General features: G+C 35.8%; 1 protein-coding gene across 1 annotated transcript in view; it reads left to right on the top strand.

Moving 5' to 3' along the window:
• Positions 1 to 5,509: 5,509 nt before the first annotated feature.
• Positions 5,510 to 18,472, top strand: part of rxfp1 (relaxin family peptide receptor 1) — a 107,775-nt gene continuing 94,812 nt past the window's right edge. The window contains exons 1-2 of the mRNA XM_007551033.2: positions 5,510 to 5,868; positions 13,421 to 13,558. Of these exons, the coding sequence (XP_007551095.1) occupies positions 5,826 to 5,868; positions 13,421 to 13,558 (181 nt within the window). The 5' untranslated portion in view covers positions 5,510 to 5,825. The remainder of the gene's footprint in view (positions 5,869 to 13,420; positions 13,559 to 18,472) is intronic.

Raw genomic sequence — 18,472 nt, 5'->3', positions numbered from 1 at the left:
AAATCTGTTAATGAATCAATGTTTGCTGACACAATATGGAACCAATTATTTACTACATCCAGGGTTAAGTAAGAAAGGTCTGCATCTGGAAAAACAGTTTAATTTCCTGTTCCAGTGTGTTACTTCGGTCTGAAATTTAATCACATTACTTGAACAAGTTTGCTTTAAAAAGTCATTTACATTTTTAAGTGTACTTTTGAGCTTTCTGATTAAAAATATAACACCACTGCAAATTTAATAGGTTATAAGATATAATAACTAACCTGTTCTGAAAGCCACTGAGTGGTTGATAATTCACCTAAATGTCAAAAACATTGCTGTTTATTTAGACTTCTGAAAAATATACAAATATGATAACAGAGACTAAAGAATATGTAGAAATGTACATCAACAGACTTTTGCACTTTTTTCTGCTGCTTGTCAATATTACAGAAAATGTTCACTGCTAAGAACAGATGCTCTTCATTATAACAGTTTTTAATTACCCATGACCTTCTACGAGCATTTTGCATTATTCAGAAATGCGCTTCAGATTTAAAATAATTGAATTAGCAATAATATAAATTAACATTTAAATTAACAACCAATAAGAACTTTTATTCAGAAATGTTGGAACTGAATAAATGAAAAATTAAGAAATCCCACCAGACAACCTTAAACATCTAAAATTAATTAATGTGACTTGAAATATACGACCCAAAAATACGCAAACACACAAGATTTGCAGCCCTCATTCAGCATTTCTGAGAGCTTTCTTGTTACTTAGTTGTCCTTCAGTTTTCACACACTTTTCAATAATTTAGAGTGACCAATTTACCTGAGACACCTGCATTCGGCAGCTACACAAAAGGTAACCTTCACTTTCATGTGGCGAACATGCAAACACCACACAGAAAGGCCCTGGCTGGTATTCTTACTGAGAGGCAACAAGTGCACCACTTTCAGCCTAAAAAGGAACTGACTACTGTCATTTTTTCTTTTTTTTTCTTTTCTTTACAAATCACTACTCTTCCAAAAACCATGAAGCTTTGCTTGTGTTTTCTTCCCATTCAAGATGAGGTGAAAGTTGAAAATAAAGCATGTATTTTCTGACTCTGGATTGGATGTGGCTTTCTCCGTTTTAAAAGTCTGAAGCGACGTGGAGAGAAAGTTGCACTCTTCCTGGGCTCCTGTGCTTTTGTTCCCTCCTCACATTTTGGGTAAAATCACACCAGAGCTTTTTGATCCGTTTTAAACAGACCAGGATTTTTTATTTTTTATTTTTTCTTGGATTGTCTGCTTTATGTGAGCAGGTGTAAAAGCTCATACTAACTCTGCTGTTGACCAAACAAACTAAATCTGGTTGACTGGAAAATGGGTTTTATTTTGCTTGCAAGTGAACCGACCATCCAAATAACTAAAGAGAGAAAGTAGTGTCTCTTCTAATACAGCTGGAACGCTCTCTGTCTTGTTGTAGGCTGTTTCTGTGACTGCAACTCAAATGAGCTTCTCCTGTGACAGTGTGACAATGTTTAGGAAGTTCAGTCCACCTTGAAAATGGAAGACTAAGAGATAACCAGGCCTAGTGAAGTTGTGAAATATGTTGCCTTTTGCTATTGAATAGAACAACATTCAGTCCCCTTTGGGCATACACCCAGCATGAGTCCGATGAACCTGAAGTAAAGCTCAGCTGACCTATCAGGGTGTTCGTCACTTTATGTGTCACTCTTTCATAATCTATAGTGAAAGTCATAGTTTGCAGAGACATTCACTGGATCACAAAGGTGTCATACAAAGACATCAATTAGGAGAAGAGTGTGATGAACAACTTACAGCACAAGAAAATGCAGTGCAGTTAATACATTCTAAGAATGTAACTCAGTAAGATCATGTAAAAAATTTACAAACTGTGTATGTATAGATATGGACAGGAAAACAAACTATCTACAAAAACATAAAAAAAAATCTGCAATTAATAGTAGGGTGAAAACAGAAGTTTTGGGGAGCAGTGATGGTTATAACGTTGCTGGAAGGAAGGACATAATGATAACGATGTGACAGTCTCCTGTGTTCTCCAAATGTGTGGACTAAATTTTGTGTTTGAAAGACAGAAAACTTGTCTCCAAAAGAAAGTATCCAGCCTTGAATGAAATCTCCAAGTCTTGCAGTTTTAATCTAATGAAACTCTAGAAGTTAAGGATTAGTTCTTGTTAGATGGAAGCAGACTTTTTGTCAAAGTGGAAAACTTATGAACAAATTTAAATATCAGTTAATTCTGACTGACCTTCTGGTTGCTGCCAGACAGCTGAAGATAAAGAGGGATTTTATTTTTCAGCATCACTCTGATTTCAAACACACTTGGGAATCAGTGACAGAATTACTTAATCAAAATTGGTCTAGTTAGAGTTCAGAACAAAATCTGACAAAAAAAAGGGGGGGAAAAGTCTGAAAGGTCACATAAAGATTCCTGGATAACTGGACCTCCTCCTGTTTGGGTACTCTGCTCAAACATTATGAATACTGTTCCAAGTTATCTTTAACAGAAAATAAGCTGAATGTTGTTTTGAAAAAACACTGCAAAAAACTAACTTAATATCCTAATGGTTAGTTTACAAAAGTTGCAAAGATTCTGGTTTGATGTCAGGAGACTCTGACACTATGGGCAGTAGCGTTAAATGCCTGAACATCAGGGTGGCCACTAGAAGTGTGAAAATGAATTCTCATGCTCCCTGAACCAATCTTTCCTGGTTTAAGCCCAGAAGACCCAGCTATCAGGATTCCTTGAGAACTTGTTCCCTCCCTAAATAACCTTCTTGTTGTTTAAGGGGTGAAAAATACATTTTTATCTTCACTTTGAGAGCGATAACCTGTTTGTTTATCAAGGCTCTGTGACGTGTTTAACCCAGGCAGTGCACACATACAACCCATTTTTACACCCTAATTTAAACTCTATTTGACTGATACCACACAGAAAATAGTCATTCGATCTCTGCAGAACTACACGCTTCACACCTCTCCCACATCTCCGCTGCTCTGTCTGGATTTGAATCTGTGAAATCAGACTAGCATCATGTATCCAATCTGCATGCTTGCCAAGCAGAAAAACCTAAAAATAAATATTCTATCTCATCTTCTATGAACTGAAATAAGATTAGAGGGTGTGTTTGAGTGCATTTAGAGGTAGAATTCATCAGCTACCACAAACTGCAGCTTCATTTCTTAGCTAATCCCCAGCAGATCTGATCACACCAGGCTCCAAAAGCTGAGACTAAAAAGTTGTTTAAGTCTCAGCTTTGTGAGACCAATTATTTGAGGGACCAAAAGTGAGGGACCAATTATTTGTTATATTTTTAAGACAGTACATCACATTAATTAAAGACTCTAATTTGTCAAATTGAGCCTTTTTAAGAGAATCAACCTGTGGTGTTGTAATAGCCAGCTATCAGAACTGGAGATGAATAATTATTAATGTGAACTTTACAAATCTCTAAAATGATCTGAAAAGGTGTAGTTGATGGAATGCATGCTTAATTAACTCAATACTTCAAATATAATTGGCCTAGTTCATGGACTCTTGGATGAACTTTTTAATACCCAAAAGGATTTTATGTTCTTAAAGTCTGCCTTCATGAAAATGTATTAATTTACAAAAAGTTCTAATTAGGGGTTAAAGGCAAATAGAGACATTTACGCTTTGAAAAGAAACTCCCCACTGTTGTTTTAAACTTAAGAACAGATTTGATGTCTTTGTGTTCACCCCATGTTGGAAGAGGTTTTTGCTGATTCTTTGTTTCTGATTTGTGTCCCCCTGTGACCTGTTACATCACCAGATTTAGGTTTTTAGATAAACAGAGTAAATCAGTACTGTTTTCTCCTTTGTGTCATGTGGAGTGGTTGGTGGTGGTGAGGAGAGACGCAGAGACCCAGGTTGTAGAAGAAAATGATGAATGAATGAATGAAGAGTGTAGCTCAAAAACAGTCCAGATCTCAGGCAGCAAGGCAGAGCAGAAACACAGAGGCTCAACCCTTAAAAATAAATACACAGAAACACGGGTCATGACACTTTGGAGGCTATGAGCATCATTTTGCATTTCTCACCTTTAAAACCAGAAAGATATTCAAAAAATGGGAGAAATTGAGGGTCAATGGAATGCTTTTAAATTCATTAGTGTGTGTGTGTGTGTGTGCGTGTGTGTATGTGTGTGTGTGCATGCGTGTGTGTGTGCCTCAACAGAATGCAGTTTTACTCTATAGCATTTTGCTGTTAGTGACTTCTACCTTTGACCTAAATAGTCATCAAACATTTAGATGTAAATATTTTTACATTTTTAAAGTAAATAAAAAAAAAATATTTTCACAGTTTGTTTTTACTGTATTAGAGTTTGTCCTCAAGTCAGTTATTTATTTTTTTTGTCTTTTTTTTTCAGTCAAGATCAATACTCAAATTTATTGACGTTCATAGGCAGATTATACGAAAGTGACTGATTATGCTCTCATCCAAAATTCGTCATACAGACTGAATCTCAAGACATTGCTGAAAGATCCATTCAATGATTGGTGCAAAAAGTCCAGTGGTAAAATTTCTTTGCATATATTTTTCCACATGCATCAATAAAATCTCCAAATGAATATGACGGTATGATGATTGTATTGAGTCTTCTAATAGCCATTGTTGTATATGATATTCTTGATTTGACTCAAAGCATTCTAGCTAATATTGTTGGACAGACAAGGTTTTATTCCAATATAGTTTAGTTTGTCACCATGCCCAGAGGCTATTTGTTATGGTGGGATGAATTCCCTTCTGACTGACGCTTACATCCATGTGAAAGGATAATGCTGACAGATAGCTCCTCCACTCTGAGCCTTTGAAGATACACAGAGTCCCATCAGTTACTAAAATTGGTTTAACCCCAAATACACTCTCAGTCAATTTAGGTTTAAATGGTAAAAGCGGGAAATGGTGAAAAAAATTCTGCTATGTTGTCTGAGTTTATGAGGATAATGGCTTTGGGTCAGGTTCTTTTTTCCTGATGCAGCTGCAGGATAAAACGAAACAAAAGCCAATCAAAGCAGCAGAGATTTGGACTGATACTGTAATAGCACTGAGGTGGAAGAAGCGCCCGGCTTTTCTTATAAATAGCAGCTTTCCTCGATAATAGAAAGAAACCTGCTTTCTGAATATAATACTTGCCTTTAGAACACTGTAGAGAGATTACCTTTAATATTCGGTATGAAACTGGAAATTTTCGAGACAGAGAGAGAACATGATAGGTGCGACAGAAGGAAAGGAAATGAGAGAAGCTCATTTCCTTGTGAAAAGTGTAAAACAAAGAAAACCTAAACCCGAACTGAAGTCTTCTGAATTTCAAGAGTGTGCAAAGAAAAAACAAAGCGAATTCATTTGTGGGTTGTTAAAGCAATCAGTCTTCTAGTTCACAGCACCGCACTGGGAGAGTTTGGTGTCCCTAATTAAATAGAGGCGCATTTATTGAGCAGCTCGCGCTCAGAGGTGGTAGTATGTGAAAGCTGCGTGTCTGCGCGCGCTGCCGCACCTGTGCCGCCCGCTTCTCCCCGTGCGTCAGAACATGGCAACTCTTTAAACCTTTCCCCCACACGGGAGGAGGCTGCAGACCGCCTCGATCCTGTGAAGCGTTCACAGGGCTCTCCTGCTGCTGCTCTCCGGATCGAACCACCGTATTTACACCGTCAGCGCGGCTGCTACCGCACAGCGTCTCATTTAAAAACTTCCGGTGAGAATTTGACACCTGGGAAGAGTGGGACCAGATAATTACTGCTCCTTTCTCCCACCAGCGCGATTTTAACAGAGAACTTCCAGAGGCATCATGCAAGTTTACATGGCTGTGATATTCGCTTATGGGGTGTCTGGTAAGTTCAGCAACTTAATGACCGGATGATGATTTGAACTCTGCCCGCTTTATTTAGGACGATTTTTTTTTACAGTTTACCTTTCCAATTTAAATCGTCTCACATTTGCATTGATCATAAAACAGAACTGAAAAATTAGAACAAGATTGCACTGAAGGGATTTTACTGTGAATATGTCGATTTTTCATCCATCTCAGAGTTATGGTGTAAATTGCCTTTCATGTAACAGCTAGAGCTTTCTTGAAGCACTGTTCCAGCTCATAATCTGTTTAAAAAATCGCTTATCTTCACGTCATGATAGTAATGTACATTCAGTCAGATGTTTGCCTTGTGTTTGATCCCATTTTTTTCTGTTATGTTGTGCATTTTCTGAGGTAGACTAATCTGTGTATTTGAGGCATTTTTGCTAGATGTGCCATCAGCATATTTATTCCATATTGTAGCATCAGCTGTGAACCTTTTTCATTCAGTTACTGTCCTGCTGCTTCAGTGGGATTCTGTGTTACTGAGGGAAGCTACTGTTTCTAGATGAGGGGAATCCAGCATACAGTTTACATTCAATTTCACTTTAAGTAACAGCTTTGGAACAATTTAAAACCAAAACCATTAGAGAACTGAAACTCTTCAGTTTATTCTTCAGTTTGTAAATCAGTTTGTTATATTCTGCTCTTTTTTGATATAAAGTAAGGGAACGCATCAACAGATTAAGTTTCTTTAAATAGTATAGAACTTATCAAGACAGTGGTAGTGGTTTATCTTGACTGGCAGCATCTGTGGTCACCTTGCCTCTGTAACTTGAATAATGTGCCCACCACATCCCTTCTCTGTGTTTACTAGGTTTCAGCATGTGCTAACAATGGGAAAGGCTGTCAGTGGGGAGTTATCAGACTGGCCGTTCATCCAAGGAAGTTATAATACAACCTGTTTGATAGGATTATGTTTCCATTTTCGTTTTACAGAGTTCTATTGGAGATCTTCATCCTAAACATTTCTGTTTGGTTACAGTTGATCAAACAAACATATCGTTTTCTACATATTTTTGTGAATCAGCCAGATATCAGAAACAAACTTCACTATTTTTAGAAGCAAATTGCTGATGAACAGATCAGAAACTGAAAAATGAGGGGGTGTTTTCTCATTCATTAAAGTAACATCTACTTTTATTGTTTCCATTGTTTGAATTTAGCTTTTTGCTGAAATGTTTCAGCTCAAAGATTTTCATATCAGTGAAAAAGAAGCTGAATAAATAAAACAAAAGCCTTCAAATTATTATTTTTTTTAATGAAGCAACAAAGTGTTCCCACCCAACCTGCCCCAGTTATTTTAACACATCAATTAACTGTGATTAATAGAGGTGGTAAATTGTTTTGAATTTATCTCTCACTAAACCAATCCATTCACTTGAGTCATTTAGTGAGTGTTGCTTAGATAATTTGTCAGAATCAGCAAGTCAACCTCTTAGTGAACTAGTCAAAATCCAGACTTCATGAAGTCTGGACTTTGACTTCATGGTAAAAAGTTTATGAGGTAAAAAGTCCAGACTTCATGAAGTCTGGACTTTGACTGGAGGAGATAACATCTCAGCTCATCAGTTCTGTTTATGACCTTAAACAGGCCATGAAAATAATGTATCTGAAAAGGTTCAGCCAGTTTAATTTCGTTCAATACAATTCTCCAGTTGGAGACAAAAAGGATTAAATTTAGTTTATTTTCTTTCCATTTTATGTATTCTATGCTATTTTGACAATAAACAAGTTAGACACCGTGACCAAAAGCAGAAAGAGTCCTATAATGGAAATCGGCTCTCTTTTATGAGGTAAAAACACATTTTGCACAGTTTAGACACTTTTTGGCCAAATTGTGCTAAAAATGACAGCTCTGTGTGGTACATCTTTCACTAAAACTTTCACTAAAATATGCTTCAGCTGATTCAGTCCTAACTATGAAGTTTTAACCAAGATATAGATTTAAAAGTCTGAGCAATTCTTTTGTGTCTGGACAAGGATTTTTATTGTATTTTGTAATGTTTACTTGGATGCTTACATTTTTTTTTCTAATTTACTGTTTAATTACTAATAAATAAGGTAGGATAACAACAACATTAGTGATGTCACTATCAAAATATTATCCTTACACATGTACCAAAAGTTAGCATTTTTTATCTGATGACTGTGGAGCTATTCTTCATTTTTATTTTATTATTTTGTCTTTATGTGGAAATTACTTCCGAAACTCTTTAGCGTAAAGGGTACTGAAAAAATAAAGAGCTAAAGGCAACATTATTTTCTTTAGTGGCTTCAGTAAATGAAAACACAAATGAGTCAGTTGTGAAATATATGGGATGAAAGTAGCAACCTCAGACACATTTCCTAGAAGAGAGACAGTAGGAAACAAAAATACAGAGTCTAATGAATTATTTGTAAAAGCAAGACACAACAAATCATGTTCATCTGGAAACGGTGTGTACATAAATGTTTACAAGAAAATTATTTTGTCTAATGATCCCAATTTTAATTGTGACAAAAAATAAATAACAAAAACAGATGAAACCTGTAATGAAAAAAGAATAACAAAAAAACAGATCAAACTTGTAATGGAAAAAAGCAACAAAAACAGATGAAACCTGTAATGGTGCAATTAACCATCCATTGCAATACAGGATTTAATTTATAGAAGAGGTAATTCCTTTGTTTCTTTTGTTTTTGTGGTTTCAGTTACTACCTCTATGAAAAAAAAAACATTATTTTTACATTTTTTGTGTTTAGTCTTTCTTTCTTTTTTGGGCAAAAACATTAGCTTCAGTCAGACTTCAAAGAAACATGGAAATCAGCCAGGCCAAGTGACATACGCCTGCAAACTTCCCCGAGTTTAAAATGACTGTCATAGACGAGTACTAGAATTATGAGTATTCACTATTTTAGCTAGATTCACGATTTCCATCTCTGGTCTTACTAATAAGATTTAACACATCCCGTCTTCCATGGCAAAAGATGAAGATTAGCATGTTATTTTAGGGGCTTTCGTTTTCACCTTCTTCTTTTTGCTTCCTTGAGAGTGAAAGAACATCTTCTGCCAGACCTCCAACTGTGAAGCAGCTGAGTCAGACACATAACTCGTTCCACTTCCAGGTTACATCAAACATTTATACTGACTATACCTTGTTCTATTCTCCTACAGTTTGCTTTCTTTCAGAGGCGACAACTAAAACATTTATCGACATATTTGACATAAAAGTTAAATCTCTGGCTTTTTTGTTGCCATATCACTTTAGGTTTTATTTAGATAATGAAATCAAGGATTTACATTATAGCATTAGGCATTAAAAAGCAATAATCCTGTTGGATAACTGACAAAAAGGAAAATAAATATTATAGTGAATCTGTCTGTCACTTTAGTACCACAGGTTGCCCGGTAGATTTGTCATCTCTCATATCAGCTAAGCTGCTAATATTTCAGGCATGGTTGGGTCTCAAGGTGTGCTCACACCTGGTGGTCCGGGAACCAAAATTGTAGCATTTGTTACATTTGCTGTCGCTTTCCCACTGCAGTGTCAAATGAACCAAACCCTTTGAGCAACCTGTTCCCCCCTTTGCCTGTGGTGGCGCTGCACCAAGAACTACTGAAGGAAACGACATGAAAACCTGTCACTCTGACAACTTCCTTCTTCACAAAATGTAAACAAAAATGGGGTGTGTCACATCAGATTTTAATTTCATATTGTTGTGATGGAAACTTAGGATATCTGTGCACAAAGATATTTTTTTAAGGAACTGAAGCAGGGCTGTAAATAAGATCCAAAAAAGCTACTCCAGCTTGCAGTACTGAATGTGCTGCATGATGTTGTGTACTTAAAGTGAAAACCTTTTAGAAGGCTTTTACATTGCCCTGATGCATTAAAATTTTTTAACTTAAAACTTTTATTTCTTTTATAAATGCTTGGAAATAAAACAGAACAATTGAGAACAGCATAAGATCCACACATGAATCTCAACTTATGGTAAATAGTGCACTATTGTTTTATATACAATGTCAGAGTGGAAGGCAGGGATGAGAAAATTGTGTCTGCTAAACAGACATTGAGGACATTATTGTTTTATTTGTTTTCTAATAGCTACATTTCTTCTGCAAAGGTTGAAACATGACCGGCATGCTTTATTAGAGATTCAGGTTTATGACTGTAAGTTTTATAGCCAGTGCAGAAATTTAACATTTTAAAAGAAGAATTGTGAATTTGATTTTGATGGAAGCCATTTATTCACAACAATTCCTTGTTTTTTTTTGTGATGTACAAGTTTTTGAGAAGCAAAAGTGTTTTGACCTTTATAGCAACATTAAAGTTTACACTGGGTTTCCCTCATTTTATTTGCTTCAAGGGGTATTTTAAATTTCCCAATAGGTCATTAAATAAGAATTGTTTTCCTTTTTGTCCATTTAGTATGCATAAATGTTTAAAGTATCCTTAGATCATGAGTTAAGTAAAAACATAATTAACCTTTAGAATGTTATTTCCTGATGCTTGTATAGAAAATGAAGAAACAGCTTGCTCAGCATCGGCACAACATAATAGCTGTTTCCCTGCTGTCTCCCTCAGCTCTGCCTCACATGTGGCTGCAGGTCTGTTGTGATTTTTAACATCAGTTCCTCTTAAGCTGAAAAATGCAGCAGCTCACATTTAAGCAAAGTTGAGGATGCCATTCTCTTACAATTTTTCAAGGTAGTTTAGCTCTCATAATGCACTGCGTTCTTTAGAGGCAGTTTCTGTCTGAGGCCGACACGCGTCCTGCTTGATCTGATTACAGTGAACAGCAGAGTACAGGTGTGAATGCATTCGGGACACATTGAGGACAGTCAGATTCCAGAGCTCAGGTCACATTCAGCGTTTGCTGCTGAGGCTTTGGACATATTCTGCAAACATAAGCCACCTCTTTGCCTGTTTTTGCTCTTTACAAGAAACCAAGTTTCCATCAGAATCTTTTTTCTAGCTTATCTGTCTTTTGCATTAAGTTAAGTCCAAACAAACAGGCGGTCTTTTCAAGGAAACCCCCGCTGCTACTTAACCACAAGTAGATATGGTTGCAGTGCCTAAATGCAGGAAGCTGACTTTTTGAGTCCAAAGCTGTATATGTTTTGTCATAACTTATTTATGAAAACACAGCAAAATCCAGAACACATCTTGTTCAGATAATTGAAGCATAGAAGTAGTCATTACTTTATTGTGCAGCATTATTCATTTATCGTCCTACTTGCAAGCTTCTGGCTGTGTAAAATGCTGATTCTGAAATGATGTCCTTAAAACCAAAAATATGATCTAAAATAATAATTATTTTTATAAATGTATCCACACTTTAAGGTTATATTTATAGACTCAAACATACTGACTATACCTTGTTCTATTCTGTTTATATTTGGCTTACCTTTGGCAAAAGATTTAACAAGAATTAACAAGATTCAGACATAATTCTTGATTAATCCACTGTTTTAGTAGTATTAATAGAATGGGTATTGGTTCATAGTTTCCTTTTAAGCCCATGTCTTGTTTTCACTGAGTAATACGGCACAGATGGGTATAGATTGGTGAGTTGTTTTTTTGGTTTTTTTCTCTGTTTGCGATGTAAAAGCGGGCGTACAACCTTCTGATTTGGACGACACTGGTGATTCAATATTTCTAGGACAAATAAGGACATGGTAATATCTTTATATATCTTATATAAGGATACATAAAGGCATATCCTTTTATAGGACACATTTTATAGATCTCTGCAGCACATAGATGTATAATATCTGTGTGCTGCAGAGATGTTCTTAAAATATAAAAACAGCTTCTTAAAAATCCCCTCTTATAATCAGATCTATCTGAATACTTCTTAGCGCTGGGTGCAAACAACCTCTTATACACGCAGCAGATCAGCCTTAATACTTCAAATTAATAACTGGTTTAAAAAAATGGCTGGTTATGGATCTTAGACCCATTTGGATTATCATAAAAAGACTGATTTCTTCTCTGTGTAGCTCATAATCTGTTCTGCATCAAGACATTTCTAAACTTCAAGCTTAGAGCTTATTCATTTGCAGAACCTCAGCAATACTTAATTTTCACTCACAGTCACGAGAGACATGGGCTAAAATCAAATGAGGTGATTATGCTGCTGTTTATGTGAGGATGTACTAATTAACCAGAAGGTACTCAAGACAACTGCTGCAGGGGCAATTTACAAAGTTTTTATCATTTTTCATTTAATTTAATAAAACTAGTCCAGGTAAAGAGTTAATCAAGTACTGTATTTGGAAATACTTCTTTAGCAGAGCTTTAATTAAAAGTAATCAACAATTCATGTTTTATTGTGAATGTTTTGATGGGCTGTTGGCTTTTATACATTTTCTCTGTTTTTAACCGTAAACAGAACAGATTTATTGAGAAGGCAGAAAAAGCGGAGACCATGAGTCACTACTGGAGGAGATGATTTATCTGTCATTGACGAAGCCTTTTAATTTATTGCAGCCGTTGCTGAACGTTTTTGCAAGTGCAGTTTCATTTTTGTCAATCTTTACTCAATTTTCTGTTATCTCTGGTTTTTCATGGCAGTAGCTGCATAAATTCACAGAACAACCTATAAAATATTACGTTTCATGACCATGACAAATCTATAAAACTGCCTTTGCAGTTGTTTTATAGATTTAATACATAAAACAAAGCTTTCCTTTCATTTGCGTGTTAATTGTATTTTAAATGAAAAGAATAAGAGATTTTCTGAATTTTTCATTTAACCATTTAAGATGATTTTATACAATATTAGAATTACATTAAAATGCAAATAAACAAATAATTTAATTCCTTTTTAAAATAAAAGAAAATAAACCATTATCTAAAATGCATTAACATTCTTTTAGTGTACGCTTCATTATTTGCACCACATAATGCATCTGCAGCTCAAAAAGACATTTTACAAAAGCTAAGGTCTTTCTGCTTGACTTGGTATCAACACAGCCTATAAGCCCATCTGCTGACTACTGTTTTGATTAATCATCTGATAGCAAAGGGTGCTTAATAGATTTTTCTTCTTTGTACAGAACTGTTTGAAGCTAAATTTGCCACTTGACAGTTTTGGGTAGAACATATTTACAAACAGAATCTTTTTCATCTTCAATGAAAAATGTATATATTTTTGTTTCAGTTTTAGTTTATTTGCGGCTGTGACTGCGTTCTTTCAAGAAGTGGCCTTTTGAGTCTTCAGACGCCAGTTAACAATTTATTCATTACTTCACTAGTTGACAATTACTTCAGTCTTTGATTAATCATGATTAATCCAAATAGTTGCTTCAACCCTACATGCATTTGTCAGACTTTTGCTTCTTTTTGCAGCATGTACAACATCTTGGCCAGACAAATTGTAAGAAAAAACACAGTAGCTTGACAAGAGCTACATAAAACTGAGCATTTCAGTTCCTCTACATAAACTTTTTTTTAGGAAAGAATCTTTAGAGCATTTAATTAAGCATACTGTGAAAACCTTGATTTAAGTCATATTTTTGTGACTCTCTGTTTTGATTGCAGCACTCAATACCACAGAGGAGAAGGGTACATGCCCACTTGGATATTTTCCCTGTGGCAATCTGACAGTTTGCCTCCCGCAGCTCCTGCACTGCAACGGCATTGATGACTGTGGAAACCAGGCAGACGAGGAGAACTGTGGTGAGTTTTGTTCCGAACTTGAAGGTTGTAGTTTCACACTGACTGCCAAATGGCTTTATCCCTAATGAATAATGGCTTTTATATAATGGCAATATATTGATTAATGAATTGAATGATGACCAAGTCAGAGATTTATCTGTGGACTATCACTTAAATGTCACATAGTTCATTTTTTGAGGCACATCAGTCCATTCTGCAGAAAAACATCCACACAAAATGATGCCAACAGGTTGGATGATGTTCTTGAACCAGTTTTTTTTTTTCTCCAAATGAAATGATTGGGATTAGGCAGTATTTCCAAACTGCAGTCTAGCTCACTACGTTGGTTTTAGGGTAAAAGGTGTGTCCTTTCTGATCGGTACATGACGCTCAGCCTCAGCCAGAATCCTCACAAGGTCTTTGGCTTTTGTTCCGGTCTTCATGCCTGTGTTCTGCACCTAAACACATTCATCTATGGGACACAGAAGCAGTCCCCTTTGTAAACAGTGTGATAGCTGGAATTTCTCAGGGTGTTTAGACTTGTGTGTAAATGTGACAGCAGATGAACGAGAGACTCTTAAGGATCTGGAATTTTTCAGGATGAATCGGATGAACCCTGTGGCGGTCCATAAATCTTTTCTTGATATCTTGGCTAATTCTTTTAAATGTCTGGTAGTAACTATATTTGCCCTTTTATCAATAACAACTGGAACTTTCAATATCTAACAAGTTATTTTTGCAATTGCTCCTCAGATTAATTTCACTCCCTGCTATGACGAGGGTGAAATTATCGTAATAACCCGATTTTGGCTGGAAAGCTCAACATCTCCTCTTTCAGAAACCCTTGGTAGCACAAAGTGTGGAGGAATTATGGTACTACAAATATGGCTGGATGGCTGGCGCTCCGTTTAGGACTTAGAGGGTTAATGGAGATTTGGTAATCCTAAATATTAAGACTGATTTAATATCAGATGATGAGAAAGACTTGTTGATTAAAAATATCAGCCTGTATATTATTTCTTTGTGCATATCTTTCTTCATACAAAACAACAAACTCTTTTTAATTATTTTAATTTCTTTTCATATTTATTCATATTTACTTTTATATTAATCTGGTTTTGCAGTGAAGCAGCTAAACTGACACTTTTTTCCTTTCAGTCCATTATTTAAAAAAGGGATTTGGACTTTATGTTGAATTTGAACAGAGCTTATTGTAATCCAACATATTTTCTGTAATCATCTTATGCTGCCACATTTAATTTATCAGAACATTGCACTGAAATGAACAATTTTACTATTTGGATTAAAATATTATTTTAAAAATATATCCCTAGTATTACGTGGCAAGTCTTTTTTTCATTTAGGGTTTTATTTGTTTGTCTTTGCTCCCTCTTACTGGCTTTTCATTAACCTATGACATGAATTTCAACATGAGAGCATTATCCTCATTTAAGCATGTTAGCATCTTTGTAATTAGATGTAATTTATTCATTATTTTTCATGTAGCCTTGCTTCTTTTGGTTCTGTAGAAAACTCCTGATTCCCCTGTGATTCTGTGCATTCATGTTCTCGCTGGCTCATTTATACGCTCAATTTGTTCCTGAGATTTACACAAAAAGAAAAATGCCATGTTTTCTTGCACAGATAATCTATTCATTCTGGCCTTGAACTTTTCCACTTTTGAAACATATGGTCTATATCTATCTGCAAGTTCTCATTATGCCTCTAGATGAAAAACTATTTCCTGTGGCAGAATAAATCTTATTGTGAGACTTCAAAAAGATGTAAGATGAAAAGGAAATAATAATGATCAACCAAAATTCGGTGGAATTACACTTGTAGCATTATTCACCGCAAATGTGTAGTACCTTCAATCTAAGCTGCTTCGACTGACCTTTTGAACTGATTCATTGACGGTATGTTACTGGGAAAGAGGAAATAGAAATAAGGCTCTGATTTATTGCTCAAACACTATGAAGGTCTGTCGTACTTTATGAAAACATTTCACTGACAACTATTAAAATAATCCCTCTTGCTTTTTCTGCAGAAAGAATCACATTTTCTTAAAATATAAGGAAAATGTCTCAGTAAGATTTGAAGCTTTTCCTTTGGATGAGAGACAAAAGTAAATTTTGCTCAAGTCAGATGGGTCAGATGAAGATTTTCAGGAGATGTAGTGGAGATTGTATTTAGAAATGTTGAAGAAACAAACTGGCTGACTTGGTTTTTATTTCAGAAAATGGACAGTTTCACTCTGATATTAAAAAACAAAACTTACTGAAACAGAAAACTTGGTCAAACACGTTGCCCACCTCTGACCAAGAGAGAAGCTGTAGGATTCTGTTGAGGTAAAGAGTAGAGCAACAAAATCTTTCCACTGAAGAATACAAATACATCCATCCTGAAATAATAATAATGCTGACATTTTCTATTTGAGCAGGGTAAGACTGGCTGTCAAAACACTGAAAATAAAACATCTAAATTTCCCTGGACGTTGGAGCCTATATTTTTCTCAAGTGATCTATTTTAACACATCACTAAACAATCTAAGAGAAGCAGCTATGAATTATTGAACGTTTTTAACTGACATTTTGTTGGCATATGTTCCTGCCAACCCGATGGTTTATGTCAGGAGTGTCCTGGTCCCGTCTGGCCCGTGTCATGCCAGTTTTAGCTCCAATACAGTTGACTCAAATGGTCCAATATGTGTTAATGGGCCACGATCCCAGCTTGCTCTGTGTTGTTGTTGGTAGTTATTGCAGCTGCTGTCTGTAGAACTTCTCTGATGCAATCTCTGAAACGATTTGATTCTCTGCAGCTTTTTGTGAGTGACAGGTTTAATGAACTCAGGATTACATCATTTGTGACAGGATGAGCATGAAAATCAAACTTGTTCTTCTGCCATCAGTTCCTCTGTGATTTAGTTGTTTTCTGTTTTCTTTCTCTAAAAGAAGTACTAGTACATTTTAAAAAATTTGAATATTGCATGAAAATGAAACTCGTATATCTCAATCATTTGTTTCTAGTAATTTTGATGATTATAGCTTAATCAGTTAATTAATGCAGAACACCTGCAGAGTTTCCCAGGACCTTTAAATGGTCTCTCTCTCTGGGTCACAGTCATGGGGAAGACGGCTGACTGGACACATGTCCAAACCAATCCTGGAAGAAAAACTTGCAGCAGAAGGGAGCATGGGGTTGAACTGAATTTCATGCCACACTTTTCAGATTGTATTTGTGAAAAGAAATTGGAATTTTAAAAAATCTAGGTCCATCTCATAATAATGTTATCTTCAAGATATATAAATCATTTTGCTTGAGTATATAGGATAATGATGCACTAAGTCATAGGAGAGCTAAAAATGTTGCACCTGCAAATCACAGAGACGTTAGAGGACCTGAACCCAAATACCGTACGCTGAGAAAGGCACCATGACAACGGAGTCAGGACACAGTAAGAGCGCCGAGTTACTGAAAAAGCATTAATTGAAGTTTATAGCACTGTTTGCAGCACCGTTATAAAACAAAATTGCCTGACTCTTTTCCCCATTCGATGGATATCGCTCTCTGCCATGGAGACTAACCTTTTACTTTGACCTTCACATCTAAACCTTTAAAATCCATTTTTGTTGTTGGACCTTTTAATATCTCTACTGTTGACTTGACCTAAAACGTTGCCTCACTGTTTGCTATATACTGCTTTTGTCGTATGTCTTTATTGAACCAGAAAATGCTATTTAGGTTTTTTTACAGGATCCTACATGTAAAGGAAACATTATGAAGTGTTTTAGCATTTCAGCATAATCTTCTCACCTGATCCACAACCTAAGTTTTGTCACATCAGGATTATGCATGACTGATTTCCTGACTGTTATCTTTTAAAGGACAATCATCAGTCATGACAGCCTGTAAAGCAGCTGTCAGATTATAATGAATTAATCTTCCCTGTTGGCTGCCATCTGTGTCCCAGCTTTTATTCAGTCACAAAAAAATATGGTCTGATGTCAGATATTTGTCAGGAAATGTTTATGGGTTCAAGTTAGAATAACTTAATCTTTTTTTTATCCAGCCTGACATGTATGCTATTGGTCCATTCTAGACTCTCATAAAATAAATCCCCATAAAAGTTTCCGTTTCCCATCTTCTGCAGTTTTCGTGTTCGTCCTTTGATGTTCTCTTTTATTACTTGTAACGCCACAGACACTTTCCCTGTTCCAGTATCACGGTCCATTCACATTCCATGTAATGAACATCACAGCAGAAAAATAAGTCGGATGTCTTCAGCTGTTTGGGAAAAGGGGAAGTGGATACAGTTTGACTCGTTTAACAGCCAATGTGAGTCCACATTGTACCAGATTTTGGCAGTTTGCCGGTTACCTGCTGGGCAGAGTTCCCAAATGCCAAGTACAATTAATTTCCACAAAAAAAGAAACAATCAGCAATAGCCTCTTTGTTATTAATAATTCATTCATCACACAAATTCACTTAGTGACGTTCTAATGGACTTCCTCTGGAAAATGAGAACAATGTCAGCATTTCCTCTGTAGGTTTTTAGATTATTTCTTGAAAGTTTATGACCAACACCTCACTGAACTTAGCAAAGACACTGCAGTGTGTGCTGTAAATGCAGAGGACAGCTGTTCTAATTAAAGTTGTATCAGCATTTTTCACATGATAGATTTCTTTAGTTTATCAGGGAGCCAAAGCCTCCTGAAAATCTTCCTTATCATTATGATAACCAAGAAATATTTAGGACTTAGTTTAGGATTCAATGACCAGGAGAGTTTTATAGCAGAAAATTAACTTTTTATTGAATGATGCAATTCTGACTCCATGTAGCGTGACCAGCCAAACTATGGAAAAGAAATTGCGACTTATTGACTGGGAGAGATTGTAAGTCTGATTGATAACTGTAAAACAAGTAATATTTTCTTT

This window comes from Poecilia formosa, unplaced genomic scaffold (assembly GCF_000485575.1).
Source record: "Poecilia formosa unplaced genomic scaffold, Poecilia_formosa-5.1.2 Scaffold39, whole genome shotgun sequence".
Classification (NCBI taxonomy): Eukaryota; Metazoa; Chordata; class Actinopteri; order Cyprinodontiformes; family Poeciliidae; genus Poecilia; species Poecilia formosa.
The sequence above is the reverse complement of the archived record's forward strand: the minus strand, read 5'-3'. Positions and strand labels throughout refer to the sequence as shown.